Raw genomic sequence first — 22,368 nt, 5'->3', positions numbered from 1 at the left:
CATTTATTTAGACCTTTCTCTCATCAATGTTTAGTAGTTTGCTGCAAATAAATCTCACATGTTTTGTTAAAATTAACACTAATTCATGTTTTTATGCTATTGTATATGGTCCTTTTAAAATTTCATTTTGCTGTTGATTTCTGCAGCCTTGTTAAACTCACTTATTAGTTCTAGAAGCTTTTATGTAGATTCTTCAGGATTTTTTGTATAGATGGCCTATGTGTCATATGTAAATACAGACCATTTCAATTCTTCCTGTCCAATTTGTATAACTTTTACATTTTTCTTGTCTCATCACACTAAGATCTCTAGTACAGTGTTAAATAAGAGCCGCTAACAATGATGTTGGCTGTAGGGTTTTGTGGATGTCCTGTTATCAGATTAAGGGAGTGTCTTTCTATTCCTAGTGGGAGAGTTATTATCATAAATGTATGTTGAATTTTGTCAAAACCTTTTCTTCGTATATTAAGATTTTCGTATATTTTTTCTTTTTTAATCTGCTGATATGTGGAATGACATTGATTACATCGTTAATGTTGAGCCAACCTTACAGTCTTTGGATAACCCCTCCAGTATATGATGTATTATTATCTTTTTGATAAATTGCTGGATCCAATTTGCTACCATATTGTTAGGGTCCTGTGTCTACATCACAAGGTTTTTTTTTTTTTTTCTTTTTTTTTCTTTTAATGCCTTGGTCGGGTTTTGGTATCAGATAATGCTGGCCTCATAGAATGAACTGGGAAGTTTCCCTCATATTTTCGGGAAAAGACTGTGAAGAACAGGTGTTATTTCTTCCTAAATGTCTGGTGGATTCTACCAGTAGAACCATGTGGCTCTACAGCTTTCTCCATGGGAAGTTTTGCTTGTTTCTTTTTATGATGAATTTAATTTCTTTAATAGATATAGGTCCATTCAGGTTATTTTTTTCCTTAAGCCACTCTGGTAGTTCTAACTTTCAAGGAATTTGTCCACTTCATCTAAGTTATTCAATTTATCGGCGTAAAGTTGTTCGTGATATTCTGCTATTACCCTCTAGTGTCTATAGTATCTGTGGGAATGTCCCCTCCTTTATTCCTGTTGCTGATGATCCAAATTTTCTCCCTTTCCATGACTGATGTAATAGTTTATCAATTTTAGTGTTTTTGTTTTTTAAAAACCACCTTTTGGCTTCAAATATTTTCTCTATTCTTTTGCTAATTTCAATTTCATTGATTTCCAATGCTCTTGAAATGGCTTAAAGAACAATAAAACTTAGAGAAAACATAGCAATGATTGTGAGTGAAGAAATGGTTCACGAAATTCAGACTCTGGGTTGGAAAAAAGTTTTAGGGATATCTTTTTCATATTGCTTATATTTTCCTTTTAACAGTTGTACAAGATTTATAATGACAGAAATCTGTGCCTTCAAAAATACAAAATAGCTTTTTCAATATATATATATAAATGGATATGATTTTAATACATATAAAATTGAAACAGTGTGTCATATTTTAATATTTTTAATTTTTTAATATTTTTAATATTTTCTTTTAGTGGTTTCAAAATAATGAGTTTTTTTTAACAGGAAATGGTATTTTGGATAGATGAAATACGGTCTATGTCTTCAGAAGTCTACTACAATGTCCAATGAGGTAAGAGCAATTCAAACAATGTGATCTTATAGCTCAGGGCTAAGTGGACACTTCTGTAGCTGAATGGCCTTGAGGCATGCACCACGGGCCAGGAGAATGAGGTGGTAGCAGGCCAGCGTGGTTGTGGAAAGGAAGCCTAAGGGGGCGTCATGAGAAATATATTTGGAAAGGTAGCTGGGCAGGTCAAGCAGAACACTAGCTGCTAAATTAAGAATTTTCCATTGGATTCTGCAGGTAATGGATAAACACTGAAGATTAATGGGGAGTAGTATGTCTCAGGCACACTAACCCATGAGCAGTGTGCCCAGGGACTTGAAAGAGAGGGCAGAAGGAAGGAAAGTACCAGGGAGGTTGCCCAGGGAGAACCAACAAGCATTAGTGCTTGAACAAGGGAGAAAGATAAGGTGAAACAGTCCTGGTTTCTACTCTGGGAGAAGGTGTGGGCTGTAGTTACAGGAGCTGTGAGCTGGGCCCGATGGTACTGCAGGTGAGGTGGTAGGAGGCGAGAATAGGAGGCAGAGATCCGATGCGCGGGACCTGGCCCAGGAAGACACAGGTCTGGCCACTCTCAGTGCAGGACTCAGAAGATTCAGGGGTGTGGACACAGGTTCGTGGCTTACACATCTCTATTATTTAAGGCAATGAGACGGCCAACCTAGACAGAATATCATGAACGTGGGAATGTCGATATCCGCAAACATGTCTCGAGCTCTTCCGTGCACTAGATGGTGTGTTAAGCGCTTTTCAGATATTAACTCAATCACTTCTCGACCCTATGAAGGAGGTACCACAATGGTTCCCATTTTAAAGATGGGGAAACAGAGACGCAGAGAATTTAAGTCACTTGCATGGTGGCACAGCTGGAAAGTGGTTCAGCGCGCACAGAAGCCCAGACTGTCTGACTCCAGAACCTGTAACACGAGACTGTTCTCCACAAGGGCAAGGAGATCCTTATGGAAGGATATATTTGGGGGGGCAAGTGAACTCAGAGAAAGAGACCGAAAAGGAGCAATCAGAGAGGTACATCCTGACACAAATGTGCTTCTGGCACGAGGATTATAAATATACACCACGCCAGATGGTCCTTAAGGAGAGTATAGAGTGAACGCCATATACTCATCTCATAGGTTCTATTTAAACCATGCTAAGCCACCAAGTCAACTATGCTCTCTCCATTTTTAAAATTTCTGGATGAGTGGGATCACTTGAAAAAAAAAATAAATGGACTCATCTTCAAAAAAGCTGTGGTTTCATAGATGGGAGTTGCAAATGGTTCAGAAGTTAAAGATAGAACGCTGCAGCACTGCTTCTCCGAGGCTGGTACCTGGCCCAGGCGCAGCAGCATCCCCTGAAGACTTGTTGCAAATGCAAATTCTCGGCCCCCACTCCAGACCGGCTGAATCGGAAACTCTGGGGGCGGGGCCCGGCCCTCTGCCGGAACAAGCTGTCCACGTGATTTCAGTGTATGCCCGAGTTTGAGAACAACTGCTCTAGAAAATAAGATGATCCGTGCCTGTGCATCAAATCTTTGGAGCCCCCGCCCCGGGTCAGAGTGCTGCCAGAACGGAGACCATCCCTACGGCCCCTCTGTCTAGCCTGCTGGATTCTGAAAAGAATCAGACTCCAGGGGAGCCCAGGTCAGGTGGGGCAGTCCCCTCCTTCTGGTGCACTGTGGCAGAGAAAACACAAAGGTCCTCCATGCCCACTGCCTTCACCCAGAGATCTTAGCAGGATCACCTGCACCCAGGTCTCACCCCAACCCACCAGCCAGAATCCCACGGGAGGACATCATGGCCATTAAGAAAGCCCCTGCGTCTTCAGCATGCAAAGCGTGACATGCCTACCACGAAGAAAATTCTATCAGAAGCTAGCTTAGTAGGCTACCAAAGAAGTAAGCTAACAAACAAATCCTGAGGCTTGCACCGGAGGCTCTGCAAAGTCCTCAACCTGCTTTGCTAACACTCCCAGACACCGTGTCTAATCTTTCTCTGCGTTTCAGTGACACCTGGGCTTACCCTAGTCACCTGCCCTTCCTTGCCACACATCCTGCGAGAGCCTGGCTCACCCGTGCGGCCCAGTGGCTGCCTGCGCCCATCCGTGCTGGTGCAGCTGACCCCGACCCTCCCGGCCAGGAGCCAGGCCCCTGGCTGGATGTGCTCAAGCCCGCGGGCGGTGACTGCAGCCGAACGTGTATCCCTGCTCTATAGCCGCCTAACCAGAGCGTTAGGACTACAGGGCCGGCCTGACGTGCTGTTGGCCAGGCCTTGGGAGAATAGGGGACACATGGAAGTACTTCTACTTCTAGGATTGTCCAGATGGGGAGAAAATGAGAACCAGCCTGGTTTACGCAGGTGTTCAGGGCAAGAAGAGGAAGACACTGTCCCGGGACCTCCTGGAGACAACGATGGCGGGGCTCTCTGCCCACCTCCCCCAGCCGGGCCCCGCCCCCCCCCCCCGCTCGCCCTTCCTCACCTGCTCTGACCCTGTACCCCCATCCCGCCCCACCCCACCGCGCCCCGTGCTGCCCCCCACTCGCTTCGAGCTAGCTGAGGTGGTGAGGGTCTCACTTTCTCTAAACCATCCACATGAAATTTTTTGTTAAGAACACTTTCATTACATTTCCTCCTTTTATTTGGAGAAAGCTAACGAGGGTGGCTGACGCACAGGATGAACAGCCCCGGGATGGGCAGAGTAAGTGGGGCAGGGGCAGAGCCCCGGTTGCAAGTCCACGCTGCCTCCAAACGGACCTGCATACTCACGGACCATGGGGCCTCCCACGGACCCAGCGCTCTGGTTCCTTGCCCTCTGAGCCAGCTCAGGCCGTTGTTCCGTGGCGGCCAGGAGGGGTGTTTGCCATCCGAAGCGAGTCCCCTCTCCTGGCAGTGCCTCAGGGGCCTCGCCCGGGCGATCACGTGCTTCCTGAAGGACGCGCCCGTCCCCGTCCCTCATCCATCGATGGCGCTGCGGCTTTGCTGGGGGCGTACCGTCTGCCGCTGCCGCTCTGGCTCAGATCTCCACGGCCACTTCCCAGCTTGCACGGCTCTGTCCGCGAGAACTTTCCAATCCCGCTTCCTCATGTCTGGGAGCACACAGCCGGCCCCAGGGCTCCTGCGCAAAGCCCTGCACGCGGACGCCACTCTCTGAGATCACTCGCGGACACTCGACCGTGCTCACCTTTTCATCGACAAAAATGGCAAAGTCCTGTGGTGAAGGCAAGCTCTTCCCCCGCGCTCTGTTCTCAATATCCAAACAGCGGCCCGACGTGGCATGTGATCAACACGTTTGTTGAACGAATGAATGACGCACTCAGCACAAGGCCAGGCATGCAGTCAGTATTCAGTACGAGAGCCATGATTAGTATTATTATCAATTATTATTAGCGGTTGACAAAGCAGGGACACAGAACAAAATACTAGACAATATTGGCTCAAGTGAAAATAAACCACATTACTAAATATTTCACGCTTTTCAGTAACTTACGGTCTTTCTCTTCAGCTAGAAAAAATACCCTGGATCGAATTGATACTGGTAATTGCTAATAATATCAACCAGCAAATAATATTACAGACTAATCATTGTATCAATTATAATTACAATAATTATATTATCAGTGTTAATACCGCACAGAAAATTGGAGAGAGGAACCCGAGCCCAGAGAGGTAGCAAGTGGGTGGGAGGCGGTGCTCGGCTGATGCCCAAGGATCCCTCGACCCGTCCACTGGGTTAGGAGCCTCATCTGGTGTATGTAGGGTTCTGCCAGGAGGGGTCAGGACCAGCACAGCTGTTCAGAGGGGTTACAACTGAAAAGTCCGATTCAGATGGACAGGCCAGGAGCCATCATCCTGATGCCCCGAGACCACTCTGGGGTCCGTGGGCGGTGCCCATGACCCCGTCCTGCTGCCTCGGGGGTCCACTCTGGCAAGGCTGCTCTGATGGAGGCTCCTGAGGCATCCTCAGCCCGGCCAGGGTGCCCTTGTCCTCTGCCCAGGACAATCCTCAATTTCACTTAACTTAGAGGGACGCAGTCGGTGGCCAAATGTGCCAGAGTCCCCATCCTTCCGTGGGAGAAGGAGGCCGGCCAGTGATGGGGCCTCTGTCAGTGACCCCTTCCCCAGCTCCTACCAGCCTCCCTAGAACGCCCTCCAAAATAACTACTTGCCCCAAGTCTCAGGGTCCGCCCAGGGCACAGAATAAGGTACAAGCATGTGCGGGTCTGGTCAAGGGAACAGTCTTGGGCACCTTCACTGGGCACGGCCTAGGCCAGATGTTTCTAGAAGTAATGTCTCCTTTAACGCTCACCAAGTGAGTGAATCCATTAGCATTATGGATGCAGACTGAACACACAAATGAGTCCTATAGGAAAGCAGACCCCACAACCCTTTGCCCCAGGGCCCTCCTGGTGTCCAAATAGCAGCCAGCTCTAGGCGGGACCTCAGATGGGTACAGACTGCCCCCATATTCCCTGCATGTCTGGCTCAGCTCCTACCCTGCAGCATGCACTGGAATCACTGCAGATTCACATGGACAGAACCCCGTGTGGGGCCAGCTGAGGGGTGTTCAGGGGTGACCGCCCATGTCCCAGATGCCCCTGTGGTCTGGCCTCAGAGCCCAGCCCTGTGAAAGCAACAGCCCATCCTATGCTTCCTTTGGATCCATGTAGTTAGGGGAAGAATCTACTGGCTTAAATGCTCCCTCCTCCAGGAAGCCTTCCCGGACTTGCTCAGGCCCTGGGGATGCTCTCCCGAGTGTCTGTGGTACTCCTGCACGCTTGCACTGAACGCTTGTCGGAGTTTCCCGTGACTCCAGGCCTCTCCTGGGGTGTGGCCCCCTTAGCAGCTGTGCCCGTACATCCTCACACGCAGATGCTGATGCAGGAGACAGGGGCACGGAGTTGTCCTGGGGGTGACGGAGAAGGACTCAGCTGTTGTCCAGAGCCCAGCGAGCTCGCACGAGGGAGAGCTGGTGTTGTCAGACAGACTTCTAAAGTGGGAAACTACTAGCCCCACCCCCCGGGGCATGTGTTGGGAACAAGTCAATTTAGAACGAAGCAGTCAGGCTAAAGTCACAAGGGAGCGGTTCTGCGTTCCCCAAATACGTAGGGACAAGTGGGCAGACTGTCACACCCGCCGTCGCCTTTCTATTTCTGACAGTCAGCCCGCCCCGGGGAAGAGCGTTACGGATTTGCTCCTCTTCTGGCTCACGGAGCTCCAGTCGACATTAGAGGTGTTTATTGCGTAGTGAGAAAGGAGCCCAGGAGTGCCATCATCGAGTGTTTCTAATTGGGAAGATGAGGCAGCCCCGAGGCGCCCGAGCAAAAGCCAGCCTTGCTTTCTCTGTCGCGCGCCACGTGTAAACGCACCCGTGTTAACACCGCGGGTAGGGTGGGTTTTCAAATACAGGACCTTCCGAGTTACTCCCTCTGGGTTTGCAAAGGGAGAAAGCAACAGAAGCAAGTCCCGCCCACTCGGCACGGCGTGGGGCGATCACACCACTGTTCTCAGACCTGAGCAGATGTCCGGAGCCCACGGCCCCGGTGTCTCCGTCATTCTACCACGAGGGGTGATGCGATCAGAGCGTCAGTCCCTGCACCACAAGCGGCTGCCCGGTGCCTTCCGCCGTGTCCATCTCCGGCTGCCGCCACTGCTCAGAACCTGATAGCCCGTTAGCAGGTGCAGCCCTGCCCCACACTGCACAGTACGCTTGTTCCAATCCCCGAACGAGCTTGTGAGGAAATGGCTGGGCCACACAGCCACGTCGGAGGTGTGATGGGACGGGCTCGGGGGCAGGCGGTGTGGGCGGAGCGGCCCCTCCCTCGGAGGAGTCCGACCCGGGAGCGCGCAGTCTCAGGAAGGCCCTCACGCACAGGACAGGAAATGCACACGGATGACGGAAGGCGGGGGCTGGTCTTTCCCCTGGACTTGGCTTTCTGAGGGCACGTAGAGAACGCTGGGGCCGGAGGTGCCTGGAGAAGCCAGCGTTGCCCAGCCTCCCAGGTCGACTTGGAGAAGAGAAGGTGGACAGAGTCTCGAGGCCAGGCTGCGGGCATCTGGCTTGACTTCGGGGTTACCGATGGGCCCCTCCCAGTACAGGACGGGCGGGAGACCACTCTGCAAGCCAGGTGGCCTCCTCCGCTATCATGAGCCCCCGTCACAGTGCCGCGTCCCTGGGCTTCTGCCCCCGGTCGTAAGGTCACCGGGGCGAGCCCACTGCTCTGTTCAAATTCAAGCCCTTGCCGCCACTAATGGACTGCCCAGCAGAGGGAAAACCTCAGACAGAAAAGACAGCAACGTCACGGCATTCCCACCGGCAGGCTGACGGCCAGTCCCGCATTCACTACCCTCCCGCTGATGATGTGAGGAGCGCGTGGCTGGGCAGCAATGGACTCCAGCACCACGACAGACCGCATCAGCCATGAACACTTCCTGAGCCCCCACTCGGATGCTGGAGGAGAACCAAAAGGAAATACCTTCCCAAAAGAGAGGTGTTTTCCTTACACGGGTTTTGATTTTGATTTTTTACACTAAAGGGGCTTTATGCATGTTTCTGGAGAATCTTCCAGACACGGTGATTCTGGAGCAGACCGTTGGGTGTGCGCACCAGGGGCCATGCTGGGAAGTGGGTCACATCCACGTGGTGGTGCTGGAGAAGGTCTGGGCCTAACCAGGGTCTTTGGGGCCCGTGGAAGCTACAGCAGCTCCTAAAACAAGGGAAACAAAATAACGAAACTAGAAAACAGGCGGACTACAGTTTGGAAGAATGAGTTTATTTTAGGATCCGGACAATGTGTCGAGCATCCACGGGAGCTCACGGGGAAGAGTGGCAAAGCTGCACGTGGCTGAGTCCGCCTGTCTACGTGACTGTCATCTGGCGAGTCCAAGCAGTGCAGGAGGTCAGCTGGGGTCACTTAGAGCCAACAACACGCGTCAGATGTTTGCATTGATGGCTGGAGAAGGGCCACCTCGCTGAGTACTCCGGACTTAACTGTGTATGTATTTATAGCCTTCCGTGTCCTAAAAATGGCTTAAGATGACTTCCAATAATAGATACAATTTAACATGATAAATAACATAAAAATGAGCAAAGAAGAAATCAGAGGGAAGAAGGAAAGACACGCTGGTCCAGCGACCAAAGGCATATGGACAGCCTCCCATCACCGTGCACAGGGCAGGCCCGACCGGTAAAGCGCACGTTCTCCCCACGTTCTCCCCGTCTGGCGTGGCTCGTCCCTCCGTAACACAGTCCAACCCCCCACCCCACCCCCGGCGACAGAGGAGAGCAGTCCGGAGAGAGGACGTCTCAGGGAGGGGCATGGTGTGGTCCACTCAGGCGGGCAACCACTCTCGGGAGCACTGTTGGCCACCAGTACCTCGTTTGGAAACACAGCTCGGTCCTCCCTGCTTACGCCTCTCTCCCCAACCCCCTGCCCATCTCCCTCCCTGGGTGACGCCAACTGGAGACCCTCCCTCACGCCCCTCTGGGGCTATGCAGCACGTTTGGCAGGCCCCGCCCCATGGGTGTCAGATTTCCCACAACCACCCCTGAGGTGGGCATTATCCTTGCACCCTGTTCACAGGTGTGCAAGCTGGGGCCAAGCTTACACAGGTGGAAAATGGCAGAGCGGGGGCCCCCACACAGGACGTCCCTCCATTCGGTGGGCAGCCCCTAAGCTGCTCTGCTGCAAGTGTTAGGGGTGCAAGGTGATTAACTGCCATCACCGCAATGAAGTATATAGTCGCCGGCAGCTTCCCGGGCGGTTGTGAGTTATCTACTGGTAAGCGATCGGTAATCCACAGGTGGCTCTATGGAAAGCCTGACAATCAACCTAAACTCAGACCCAAGAACAGCATGACACTAAACTGACCCCCACGAAAGGACACGTGGTTAGCCTCCAAAAGACACTTACATCTACAGCTTGAAACCATCTAACAGATGAGAAGGGGCTGGTTACCTGCTTACAGAAATATACATATATTTTTATGAAAGGTACGGTGGGGGAGCCTTTGGAAACACGTTTTCGCAGAGCCTGTTTACTACAAATTAATCACATTGAATATACCCACATCCCATTTCCCGGCAACCTTTAGTGTAAAGAGTAAGGGCAGTGTGGGCTTGGTTAGCGCTGGGAGACCACAGCGGCCTCAGCAGCTCCACCACGCGCCCCCCTACAGTGCTGGGCTTTCTTCTCCTCAAGCCAAAGGCTTCTTTCCGACCTTGGTGTGTCAAATTGTTTCCTATGAGCGGACTCCAGCTATTACCTAAAATAAGGACCGTGTCACGTGATAGAAACAAGGCAAGAAGCAGAAAGCATCGCGGAGACAAGCACAGATAGTTTTCAAAAAGCCTAACAAAGACAGAACTCAACACCAAGTTTCCTGAGTCCGAGAACGGCGCTCCCCCACAGCCCATTACACTGCCCACCTTTGCTGGAGCCTGAATGGAACGGGATGGACACCTAGACCTCCTAATCCACTAGTATCTGTCCCACGGCTTCCTTCTACAATGTTATCGCTACTTCTGCCCCCAAGAGCGCTGGGACCCTGATCAAGGGAGCACCGGGATTGTTCACGCCCCCTGCCCACCACTGCTCCCCAGGCGTGTGCCCCTCCCGCGCCCCTCTGTCATTTGCGTATACATCTGTTTCCCCAGGAGCAGGGGCCCAGCAAAGCAGGACAGCCCAGCACGTGCACAGGTGGCACTAAACGTTCGATCGATACAGCAGGAGAATTTAAATGAAATGAAACCATCTCCGAGCTATTAAGGTAATTCCGCAGAAATGGCTGACAATTCTCTTTAACGAAACCACCAGCACACACAAGAAGGTAAACAGTCACGCAGTCCCCGTACCCCCAGACATGGGGCCCAGCGCTCTGCCCACCGACGCCGCCCTACGCCTGCCACCTCATGCCTAGAACAAACAACTGGCTGCATAAACCTTCCCACTTCCCTTTGGAACGCTCTCTGTTCAGAATACTGTTCCTTTGCCTTGGCAACTTCCATAAACCATTTTGTACAAATCAGTGGAGATGGATTCTTCCCTTAGCGTGGATTATAACGTTGGTGCATTCCCACCACGTGTGCCTGGGGTCGCTTCAGAGAGAAGAGAAACATCGCTTCCTCTGAACACAGATTTCTTCAGCGAGGAAGACGGTAGCGCTGCAGTGTTTACCACAATTAAAGTGTGTACATTATTTAGCAGCTCATTACCACAAATAATTGCTTTCTAAAGTTCGATCATTAGACTTCGGCTTGCTAACCCAAAGACATACAATAGACCGATGTGAATACCACAAGCACGAGGCATTCTCTGAGGTCACTATTTAGACCAAATAATTCCACAAATGCGAAAGCAAGCGAAGCTCATGGCCCGCAGAAATGAGCTATTTCACGAACCCCTCCTGGCTTTCCAGTTCTCCTCTTCCAGGTGCCCTGAAATGGGAGTTTTTCTAAAGGTTTAAGCCCTACAAGGCCATGATTTTATTAAAAACTATGCTTAACTACAGAACTGGCCCTCGAGGAGTTTAGAATCTGGTTGATGGTGGAGGATCTATACACACCTGCTCAACATCACTGACCCCTTAAACAACTGGTTGCTTCCTAAATTACTAGGGCCATAAATATCTCCACCTGCAATCCATGCATTTTATTCTCTGTGCATGTCTCTCCTGACACCTTCATTTTCTCTTTAGAAAGAAATCGCACAGTTCAGTGCATTTTGAAATACCAATCTGGTATTAGAGTTTCGTGTATAAAGAAACAATGAGCACTACACTTGTCTGCAGCATCATTACAAAGAGAACTTGGAAGCGGGAGCGTCCCCAAGGTTCTTATGTCAGGGATGCGCATCACGGACGTGGACGAACACATGGAAACCCTGAATGCACCAGGTTCTGACTCCCTGTCACCATCACCAGTGCTCAAGGGGCAGACTTTCCCTCTGGAAATCTCTAGGCTGCTAACTCTGCGATCATTCCTTTCCGAAGTAAAATCACAGGAGTCCATGTTCAAGAGGGCTTACCTGGTAATCTGTGTTCTTGTGCTGAAGTCAAGAGACCTCATTGAGCGGAGAACTTCAATGCACCCCAAGTACTGCAAGGGGAAAAAAACATAAATCATGAGCCCTGGGGACAGAGATGAAGAGACAATTCCTAACTGCATCAAGGGTGTTCCTGGAAGCCATACACATTTCTTAAATCACATTTTAACTTTGTGTACATTGTGAGGCTTTGTTCTCTTTCTTTAAAAGCAATAACTCACACCCATGAGAAAGTATCCTCAGTGCCTACGTAGCACCAGACTTGACTCTTCCGAGATCCACGAGTATTTGCCTTACATTCAGAAGTACATTTTTAAAAACTTTTGTTGAGGTATAACATGTACCATAAAGTGCAGAAATCTGAAGTGCATAATTCAATTATTGCTTAAACACATACCTGCGTGTAACCACCCCAACATCCCAACATCGTATTTCTAGTCCTTTACAAGGTCTAGAGGTTTATAATTTCTAAAGAAAGAAGGAAAACACTCTAATACCAACAATTTGTCCAAATATTCATTATTTAACCAGTATATTTGGGTTCAACAAACTGTATATCCATTACCCTCATAGTTGCTTTATTTTGGTTTACCAGAAAACCCTCTTCTGCCTTATGTAATGCAAACTTTCAGAAGTTTCCATTTACACATCTAAATTTGTAGCTAAATCTTTAACCCATTTCACACATCTAAGTGTGTGTGCCTATGTAAATACATGGACATAACAAGAGCTGTAGATAAACAACTAGAACGGTAGAGAAACAATATTTGTGTGCCAAAGCCCTTGGAAGTTTAAAGGACAGATGTTTTATACCAATGCCTTTAAATTTAGACTTTGCAAGAAGAGGCCTCATGGTGTAGTACAGAAAAGACTGCATTTGAATTATTCAGAAAATCTGAATTGGAGCCTGACTCTATAGTATCTTGTTATGTAACTTTAAGGAAAACTTTACCATTCTCTGAACCGAAGCCTCTATACCCACACACCGTGACTATTGCTCCAACCCTCGTGCAGCTACGTGACACCACCACCACGGCCATGTGGATATGATGAACGACACGCAGGGATACACAAATCAGATGACCACTGACACTGCGGAGTCTCATGATTACAGTGACCAACATCACGGACTTCTGTGTCTGCCAGGACGGACATCGCAGGACTATACGACTCCTAGCACCACCAACATCACACGGTTACACAAATACTGTACCCACCATCACAGAGTTCCGTGAATGATCCCACTGATCATCCACAATGATGCCACAAGTCCTGTGAGAAGTAGGAAGAATGGGGGGGGGTGGGGGTGCCCCTGCTATCACGGTTGTGTGGATGCCATCACCACCACGGCAGGGGCATATGAATACCACTACCACTGTCACCTGGCTATGTGGAGACCACAGCCAACTTTGCAGACTGATGGAATCGCCACATCCATCATTGCCATGGCATGGGGACATCACAACAGTATCCCAGAACTATGTGAATACCACCACCAGCAGCGTTACAAAGTGAAGTAATTAGTATGACCAAAGTGGCAGAATGGTGTCGACAACAACACCACTACTCCTCAAAGTTCTGTGAACACATCACCCCCACCACGCAATTATGCAATTTCACATCCACAGCTGCAGACTTATGGGAATACCCCATGACCATCATTGCAGATGTGTGACTCTAACAAGAACCACTGCAGATATCTGAATATTATGCCGCCCATCAGAGAGCTGTTGAATACCACAGCCAAAGTTGTGGTTATGTGAACACAGCCATTCTCCATCACAGAGAAATGGGAATACTGTGAACACCATCATAGCTATGTGACTACCACCAGCAACACTGCAGTGATATTGAAGTGATCAAAGTCATCACAGAATTATCTGAATGCCACATCCAGTCTCACGGTTGTGTGCTACCATGACTAAAGTTGCAGAGCTATGTGAATACCAAATCCACCAATGCTGCAGAGTTACATGAATACCATGATGATCATCACAGAGTTTTACGGATAACACTCCTGGCTGCACATCAATATACGTATCCCCACACCACCACTGTAGTTATGGAAATATAGCACCACCACCACTGTAGAGTTATGCCAACAAATACCCAAAACCACAAGCACCACTGCAGTTATTTGAACACACCACCAAGAGCATCTCAGATTCATGGGAAGATGATCAAAGTAATTGAAGAGGTCTGTGTGTACTGTCACCAACATCAGAGTTTTGTGACTACAACCAACAGCCTCACAGTTATGTGGATACCATGACCACCAACAGGGGGTTATGTGAAGGCCACACCAGCCCTGAAAAATTGTGTGAACACCATGACCACCATTTCTGAGTTCTGTGAAGACCATGAATGACTTTGCAGAGGTATTGGATTAGCACGTCCAACACCATCTCAGAGCTATGTGAAGATCACCACTACGGCCATGTGGACTTGTCGGAATGCCGCAACCACCATGGCAGAGCTAGGAGAATACCACCACATGGCCATCCCAGAGACACATGAACACCACAACCATCATCACTGCCACCACCACTGTTGCAGAGACCTACGAATACCATGACCACCAACCAGGAGAGTTATGTGACTCTCCTGACGGAAGTCACAGATTTATATGAATACCACCACCTTGCAGGGATGCATTAATGCCAACACCACCATCGTCACGGAGTTGTGTAGACATCATGACTACGTCACAGGATTGTCTGAATCATACCATCAGCACAGTCACAAGATACATGACTAGCACCATCAGTTTTGCTCAGTCTCGCCAATGCCATGACAGATGCTGATGGGTGGTAGGAACACCATGATGAGCTTCACAGACCATGTGAACACAACCTCCACCAACATCGCAAGGTCATGGGACTACAAGACCACCATCACATTGTTATTTGACTACCACCTCCACCATCATCCTGGTGGTAGGTGAATACTATGACCAACCTCACAGAGTCACCAGAACAACACCAGCAACAACATCATAGAGTCACAGAAATACAACTACCACAGTTGAAGATGATGTGCACAAACACCAGCACCATGACAGGGCTATGTGGGTCCATGACCAACTCATAGAGCTATGTGAATAGATAGCCAATGATGCAATTATGGGAATACTCCCACCAACATAACCATAGTGTTATGTGACTACTCTGACCAACAAAATGCGGTTATGGGGACACCATGACCAACATGACCATAGAGTTACATGACTACCATGACCAACAAAATAGGGTTATGGAGACACCACAACCAACACAGCCGTAGAGTTGTATGATTACCCTGACCAATACCACAGGGTTATGGAGACACCATAACCAACCTGACCATAGAGTTGTGTGACTACCATGACCAACACTGCAGTTATGGAGACACCATGACCAACATCACAGTGACATCTGAATGTCATCACCACCACACAATCGCAGGTATGGAATATCATGACCACCACAGCAGGCTTATGTGCCTACCATGACAAATTTCACAGTTATGTGGATACCACCACATGGTAGGAGAATTACATGAACACCACCACCACCAAGGTTGCAGAGTTATGTGGGTACTGCCACTGCACTACAGGATTATGTCAACACCATGGCAAATGCACATACCTCCACCACAACCACAGTCATGTGGAAACCCCAATGTCATAGAATTACACGAACACCACCAACACCACCACAGTTTCATACGTACCACCACCAACAATGTGGAATTCTGTGATCTCCATGACCGGCACACTTATGTAACTACCACCACGACCTCTGCAGTAGCGTGTAAACTGACTTCTCAGTTATGTAGATACCGCCACCCCCACCAGCCATGTCATTACCCCCACTGCTGAGAGAGTTGTGTGAATACAGCCACCACCGCCGTCCCAGAGTTACACGAAGACCATGACAAGCTCCAGGGAGTCATATGAATACCACCACCGCCACCCTCGAGTACTAGGTGAGTGCCGCTGCTAACATCACAGACTTGAATCAGGCCCCCAAGGTCTGTAGCCATTTGCCCTCTTACCATCAATGTCTAAGCTAATTTCTATCTTTCATAACACTATATAGCACTCATCTCTGAATCTTTGACTATCATGGGTGAAAGTACTTCATTTTCTTTTTAATTTGCATTTCCCTGATATCTATAAAGATATGTGATTTTTCTCGCATGTGTATTAGCCATTTTCACTCCTTTTTCTGTTAGCTAACTGTTGTTATCTTTGGCCCGGATTCCTATTATATTCCTTCTCTTTTTATTGTAGATTAATGGGATGATAATCTCCTATTCAATCATTTTTCTTTTGATGGTTTCTACATTTCACCCGATGCAAGTTGTTACTGCAGGAACATTGTAGTAATTCCTGTAATCACATGTCTATCATGTTCTGTATGGCTCTGAAGGGTGCTGTGTTGCTCAAGAAGGTCACGATATTCTCCTAAATTGTATTTAACAATATTTAATTACTTACATACGCATTAAATTCTTTACATGTTTTTTTAAATGAATTTATTTATTTGAGGGGAGGCATGCACGGGCACAAGTGGGGGAAGGGGCAGAGGGAGACAGAGAATCCTCAAGCAGACTCCCCACTGAGTGCAGAGCCTGATGTGGGGCTCAATCTCACAACCCTGAGATCCTGACCTGAGCCAAAATCAAGACACTTAACCGACTAAATCACCCAGGTGCCCCACTTCTTTACGTGTTTTGTTTAATGTTCTTTATTTGGCTTTTTAACCTATTTGGAGTTCATCTGCTTGCACAGGACATGGCATGAGTTAACAAAGTCAGCCTCCAGATGGACTTTTATTTAAGTCCGTGCCACGGATCCACGTCTTCCTGTAGTGACACGCCAACATCGTGGTATATTAAATTCTATTTTCTGTATGGACCTTTACCTGAGCTCGATCTTATTACACCTCCTGAATCAATTCCACGTCTCTTATGTGTATTTCCTCTTAAGAACTTTAAAATCATGTTGTGAAGTTCCTCCACCCCTCAAAAACTGGATTCTAATGGAGATTTCATCTTACATTGCGAAGAACTTACATTTGCTATTAAATTTTTCATCCCTAATCATGAGCATTGTCTCCATTTTAGATATGTATTGCATTTAGTAAGACTCTGTGGCTTTATGACATATGTCCCATGCTTTTCTTCCCCAATGTATTCCAAGGCATTTTTTTTTTATTTTGGTTACCATTAGGTATGACATTTTGATTTTTTCCTTTGCACGTCTATCTGGCCTTCACCAGCAGAGAGAAAGTCTATTGATTTAGGTTGTACACAGAAAATTCAATCAATAGGCCCAAGAGATGTACAAAGAACTATGGAAACTGGACAATGGGACCCAGAAAACATCCCAGTGGGACTAGAAGACAAACGTACAAAAGAAACTGTAAAGTCTTGGAGTTTGGATCCAAAAGTTCCTGCACCTGCCTCATACGAATTCCAAAAGAAGGAAAGAAAGAAACAGAGGAGAAGAAATATTCAAGACCAAAGAGAATAAAATGTTGAATGCTGGACAAAACAGGAGTGTCTATTTTTAAGGCGGGCAGAAGAAATATAAAAAGACCACTTGTGGACACATAGCAACTCTGTTTCAGGACAAAAGGATCCAGAGAGAAACATCCTGCAAGCGTTCTGTGAGGGGAAGGGACACGGGTTACTCACAGAGCAAGTTCTCTCGCACACTCAATACGGGAAGACAAACGCCACCGTTGGAAGTCTGAAAAAGAGCATATCGAGCCAAGAATCTTAGATCCACCCAAACTGGCATTCAGGTGGGAAGACACGGCGAGGACTCAGAAAGTTAACCGCCCACAGACACTCCCTGAGAGGATTTTTCCAGAAGAACAATGAATACAAAAAACAGGAGGATGTGGGCTGAGAGAAAAATAATAAGGAACAAATCAACAAAAGTCACTGGTACGCCTGGTGCTTCATACTTTCTGATGCAGAAGTTTAAAGTTTTTTTTTTTTAAGATTTTATTTATTTATTTGAGAGAGAGAGAATGAGAGAGAGAGAGCACGAGAGGGAAGAGGGTCAGAGGGAGAAGCAGACTCCCCGCCGAGCAGGGAGCCCGATGTGGGACTCGATCCCGGGACTCCGGGATCATGACCTGAGCCGAAGGCAGTCGCCCAACCGACTGAGCCACCCAGGCGCCCGACACATAAGTTTAAATATTTTTTTTACAGTGACAGGGAGCTACATCTCAGAAGACCCCAACTCGGCTGGTCGGGGCAGACCAAAAGAAGAGGTTGGAGCTGGGGAAGCATGAGCTGGGGGAACATGCTGCGTTTTTGGAAGCAGCACAGAAGGGATTAACTGCAGCAGCAAAGACACTGTTCAATCACATACATGTAAAAAGGCTGTAAAACATGTAAACAATAAGAATAGCATGACTGACCTTCAAACTGCTAGAGAACAGGAGGAGGAAACATATAAAGACAGTCCAGCCAGCAGAGAGAAGGGGGAAAGCCAGAAATGCACAAATAAAATACATGGGAAAAATAGAAATCAAAACAACAGGAACAGGTCCAAACATCTCAGTAATCATAATAATCGTGAATCGATCAAACCCACCAATTAAAAGTCAAAGCTTTCACCCTGGTTAAAAATAAGGTGCATTACATTGAGTGACAAAGACAAGGCTGACAAGACAGAGCAGATTCTTGACCAGGCAAAGGCCAGCAAAAGAAACCAGGGATCAAAGGGGGTCATTGTCTCATTTCCGATTATAGGAAACACAACATGAATTAAGCTTAAGAAACGTGCAAGATCAAATTGAAAAAACCTTTAACGAAGGACAAATAAATGAAAGAAAGCCTGCATCTGTGGAAAGATGTGTCATGATTTCTGGACTGCAAGATTTAATACTAAACAAATGTCAATTCTCCCCCAAATCAATCTATGATTTTACTGTAATGCCACCTGAAGTCTCAACAGGATTTTTTCCTAGAGCTTGAAAAATTAATGCCAAAGTTTAATCATACAGGAAGATTCTGAAGAACACGAGTAATCTTCTGAGGAAGATGGAAACAACAAAGAACTATGACAGACCACGTGCTGCTGATGGGAATAATCATGTAGTGAGAACGCTGATACCACACGCCGGGTCCGGGACCCAGCGGGGCTCCCGCAGGACCAGCCAAGAGGGGCCCTGGCTGCGCACAGGATGGAAATCAAACATGAGCCAGCAGGAGGGGAGAGCAGAGTTTACTGAACTTATAGAAAGAAAGATACAGACAGAGCAAAGGGAAAAATTCAGCTTTTTCATTCATGGGGTCCCTTTGGTTTCCCTGTCTCAATGGGGCTGAGAAGAAAAGGGCAGACATATCTGTGGGAATCAGGGAAGAAAAGAGGAGGAGCCAACTCATAAACATAATGAGCCATACTCATAAACATAAACTCATGTTTATGAGTACGTGACGGGCCGCACACCCAGACCACACGGCTGAGCAAGGCCGGTGAGGTATGTGCTGTACCCACCACAGCATAGGATTGGCACGGCCTCTACGACACGCTCCCCTTACCCCATCCCCAAAAATAAATCCCGAAAGGATTAAAGAGTGAAGGCTGAGGAACAAACATACAAAAGCATTATCAGAAAACATAATATACTATTTCTGTACCAAGGCCTAAAACTCAAAGGCCATAAGGTAACTCATGAAAATTGATAATTTTTGTTAGCAAAGACAAGTGATGTAAATACCATAAAAAGACAAGTGAAAGATTAAGAAAAAGGCAATCAATTTAACAGGGAAAAAATTAATGACCAGGCTACTCCAAGAGTTTCTGTGAGTCATTAAGTAAGCCCATCAACTCAAGAGAAAACAATGGACAAGAGATCAGAGCAATTAAAATAAACCCAAACAGAGAGATCATTTTTCACCCAGCTGAATGGTCAAACTGCATGAGGAAGCAGGAAAAAGGGCCCTCCCTTATGTTCCTGTAATTTGGTGAAAACTTTTTGGAAGACTCTTTGGGAGTATCTATGGAAATGGAAAACGCACTTCTCTTTGACCCAGCAGCATCATTTGTAGACACTTATTCATGTGTGAGTGCATGAAATTGTACGTACATTCATTGCATCACTGCCTGCACAGTTACAATGTGAAGCCCCTTCTTGAATGTTCATCCATAAATGCTTGGCTAAACACTTAGGGCACATCCAAACTATGATTCTGAATGTGGCCATTTTTAAATGATTGAAGCTCAGAGTCTCCAGGAGACACTGCCACTTCCTCTACATTGTACTGGTTAAAGTAAGTCATGGGGTCAGCCCAGATTCAAGGGGAGGGGCTTGGTCTGCTGGGTCCACCTCTGGAGACAGGAGAGCAGAGACAAAGAGGGAGCCGGTGCTCCACGAGGAGCTGTGGGAAGGAGGCCCTACCTGTGATGCTTCTGCATTGCTTAAACTTTTTATGACAAGAACATATCCATCCATTATTTTTACAATCACAAAATGATGAAAAATTGTAAGTACTTTCTACCAAAAAAAAAAAAAAAGACCATGCTTATAAACACGGACCTCGATGCGATGATGCAGGATTGGTAACAAAGCATCCACAGACATCTGGAGACTCTAACTACAGGGACCTGGGACCTCCAGGGCCCTCTGGGGCATCACCTCACTCAGATGTGCCAGGGGAATGGAGGTGCTCAGTGAAACCAGCCATGCCTCTCAAATGGGCCTCACTGAACTCCATCCCCCAGCCTCAGCTACGGTCGGGGATGGGTGTGGGATCCCAGCCAGGGCAACGAGTCACAGTCCCAGGGTTCTGGCAGGAACTACCTGGACCATCTACCATCCAGGAGTGGCAAGGTCCAGCGCAGCTTCTGAGAAATGACGGTTAACGGGAACTGCTCCTGAGCTGCCAAACCTTCCTGGCTGGAGAACCTTAGGAGACTTTATGAATCATTAACCCCGGTGATTTCCACCCTCATCGACTATTAGAGGCATCTTTAAAAAGACAATAGAGTCATAGCTTCCAAATTTTGAGGGAGAATAATTTCCTGAGCGAGACTTCAATGCCCACCTAACTACACAGTAGGAGTGAGGGAAGAGTAGAGAATACTCAGATATGCTCAGATTCAGACAGTGTACCACGCAGGAACCCTCTCTGAAGGAATTCCTTGAGGTTGTGCTCAAGCAGGAATTAAAATGAAGCCAAGACAAAGAAATGGGAAGCAAGAAGCTATGTGTAATTACCAATGAAATAGTTAAGTCTATGCCAAGTCTCGGGTTGTGACATGTGACGTGTGACATTAATATGACAATTACCTGAATCTAAAGCCCCATGTTGTCTGGCGGGTGGGCCGCGCCTGGAGGAGGGAGGGTGGTGATGGTGGGGAACTGAAGGACCGGAGCCTCTTGTCTCCTTTGGGCGAGGACACTGACTAGCTACAGACCTCAGAGCGGGTATTAGAGAAACACTAGTGGTTCAAGTTGTGCGTTATGTTTTAAGGTAACTTCGAGTGACAGATACACAGAGGAAAGGCAACTCCTGTCATCAGCGGCATGGTGAGTGCACGTGCTGGCCCAAGGGAGGATGGGGGCAAACTCTTGGGGAACTGTGTGGCCTTTCCTCCCAAAAAGCCGAATGTGTGCCTCCCCTGTGACCCAGCACCTCCGCTCTGAGAGCGATGAGTCCATCTGCCCTCCAAACAAATGTGCAAGCACACTCACGTAGCGCTGCTGGTGAAACCCCAACACTGGAGAGACAACCCAGTATCCATCCGCAGCGTGATGAAGAAATCAAGAGCAATACAGTCACGCGAGGTGGTGGTGACACAGCAATGAGGACAGAAGAGCCACCACTGCACACCACAGCTCTCTCTGCAGCTGGCTCACTCTGACCACGTCACGTGGACCGAGCCCACACCCGTGCCTGATGCTCGTCCAGGGACCGGCAGGACGCCAGCGGACAGAGTCAGTGAGCTTGTGCACTGACTGAGGATCCGTCCTAGTCGGGAGAGCAGGTGAATCGATGTGAAGAAAGGGTCGGTCTGCTGTTCCCCTGCCGTTTGGGCTTCACATGCCATGTCCCCACCCACGCTCCGGCCACACCAAGCTCTTCATGCGTCCCATGGCCTGTGTCCTCACATGCGATTTCCCCTGCCTGCAAACTCGTCTCTTTTCCCATCCCCTCCTCTGCTCCCCTTCTCGAACCCTGCCCATCCCTAATGATTGCCACTGAAGATCAGACCCCGAGACAGGGCCCCTCCCTGCCTCGAGCAATAGCGCTCCTGAGCCCATGAGCGCGCTGTGTTCTGTCTCCACGGAACCCGCACCCGTGACCGCGGTGCCTCCTCACCGTTTGACAACTCACAGTGCTCAGTGGAGACAATGTCGGGACTGAAACCCGAGAAAAGTGAAACCTGTCATGCCTCCCTTCTTGTCAATTCCCTAAGACCCCAGCTCGCCTCCAAAATGTGGAGTTAGTGCGCTGTGCCATCATCCGCAAATCTACTCCAGGCTCCAGCACCCACTCACATGACGTCATCCAGAGCACGCTGCCGGGCCGTGTCTTTATCCCTGTCCGCTTTCCTAATGCCTCACACGTAATGGGTACAAAATAAATGTTTGCTGAATGTATTCACCATGGGCTAACCAAGTTAGAGTTGCTTTCCACATCCCTCCAGTGGCCAGAAATAGACGGCTTATAACAATTCCTCGATCATGCAGG

The 22,368-nt window shown here is 48.2% G+C and overlaps 1 protein-coding gene across 2 annotated transcripts in view; it reads right to left on the bottom strand.

Moving 5' to 3' along the window:
• SHC3 (SHC adaptor protein 3) overlaps nt 1-22,368 on the bottom strand; it is a 100,478-nt gene that overhangs the window by 62,672 nt on the left and 15,438 nt on the right. For both annotated transcript variants that reach the window (XM_025891679.2, XM_073878198.1), the window contains exon 2: nt 11,650-11,720. In XM_025891679.2, coding sequence (XP_025747464.1) covers nt 11,650-11,720 — 71 coding nt within the window. The remainder of the gene's footprint in view (nt 1-11,649; nt 11,721-22,368) is intronic.

Source organism: Callorhinus ursinus, unplaced genomic scaffold (genome assembly GCF_003265705.2).
Source record: "Callorhinus ursinus isolate GAN/ISIS: 27379988/994484 unplaced genomic scaffold, GSC_fseal_2.0 scaffold28, whole genome shotgun sequence".
NCBI lineage: Eukaryota > Metazoa > Chordata > Mammalia > Carnivora > Otariidae > Callorhinus > Callorhinus ursinus.
The sequence above is the reverse complement of the archived record's forward strand: the minus strand, read 5'-3'. Positions and strand labels throughout refer to the sequence as shown.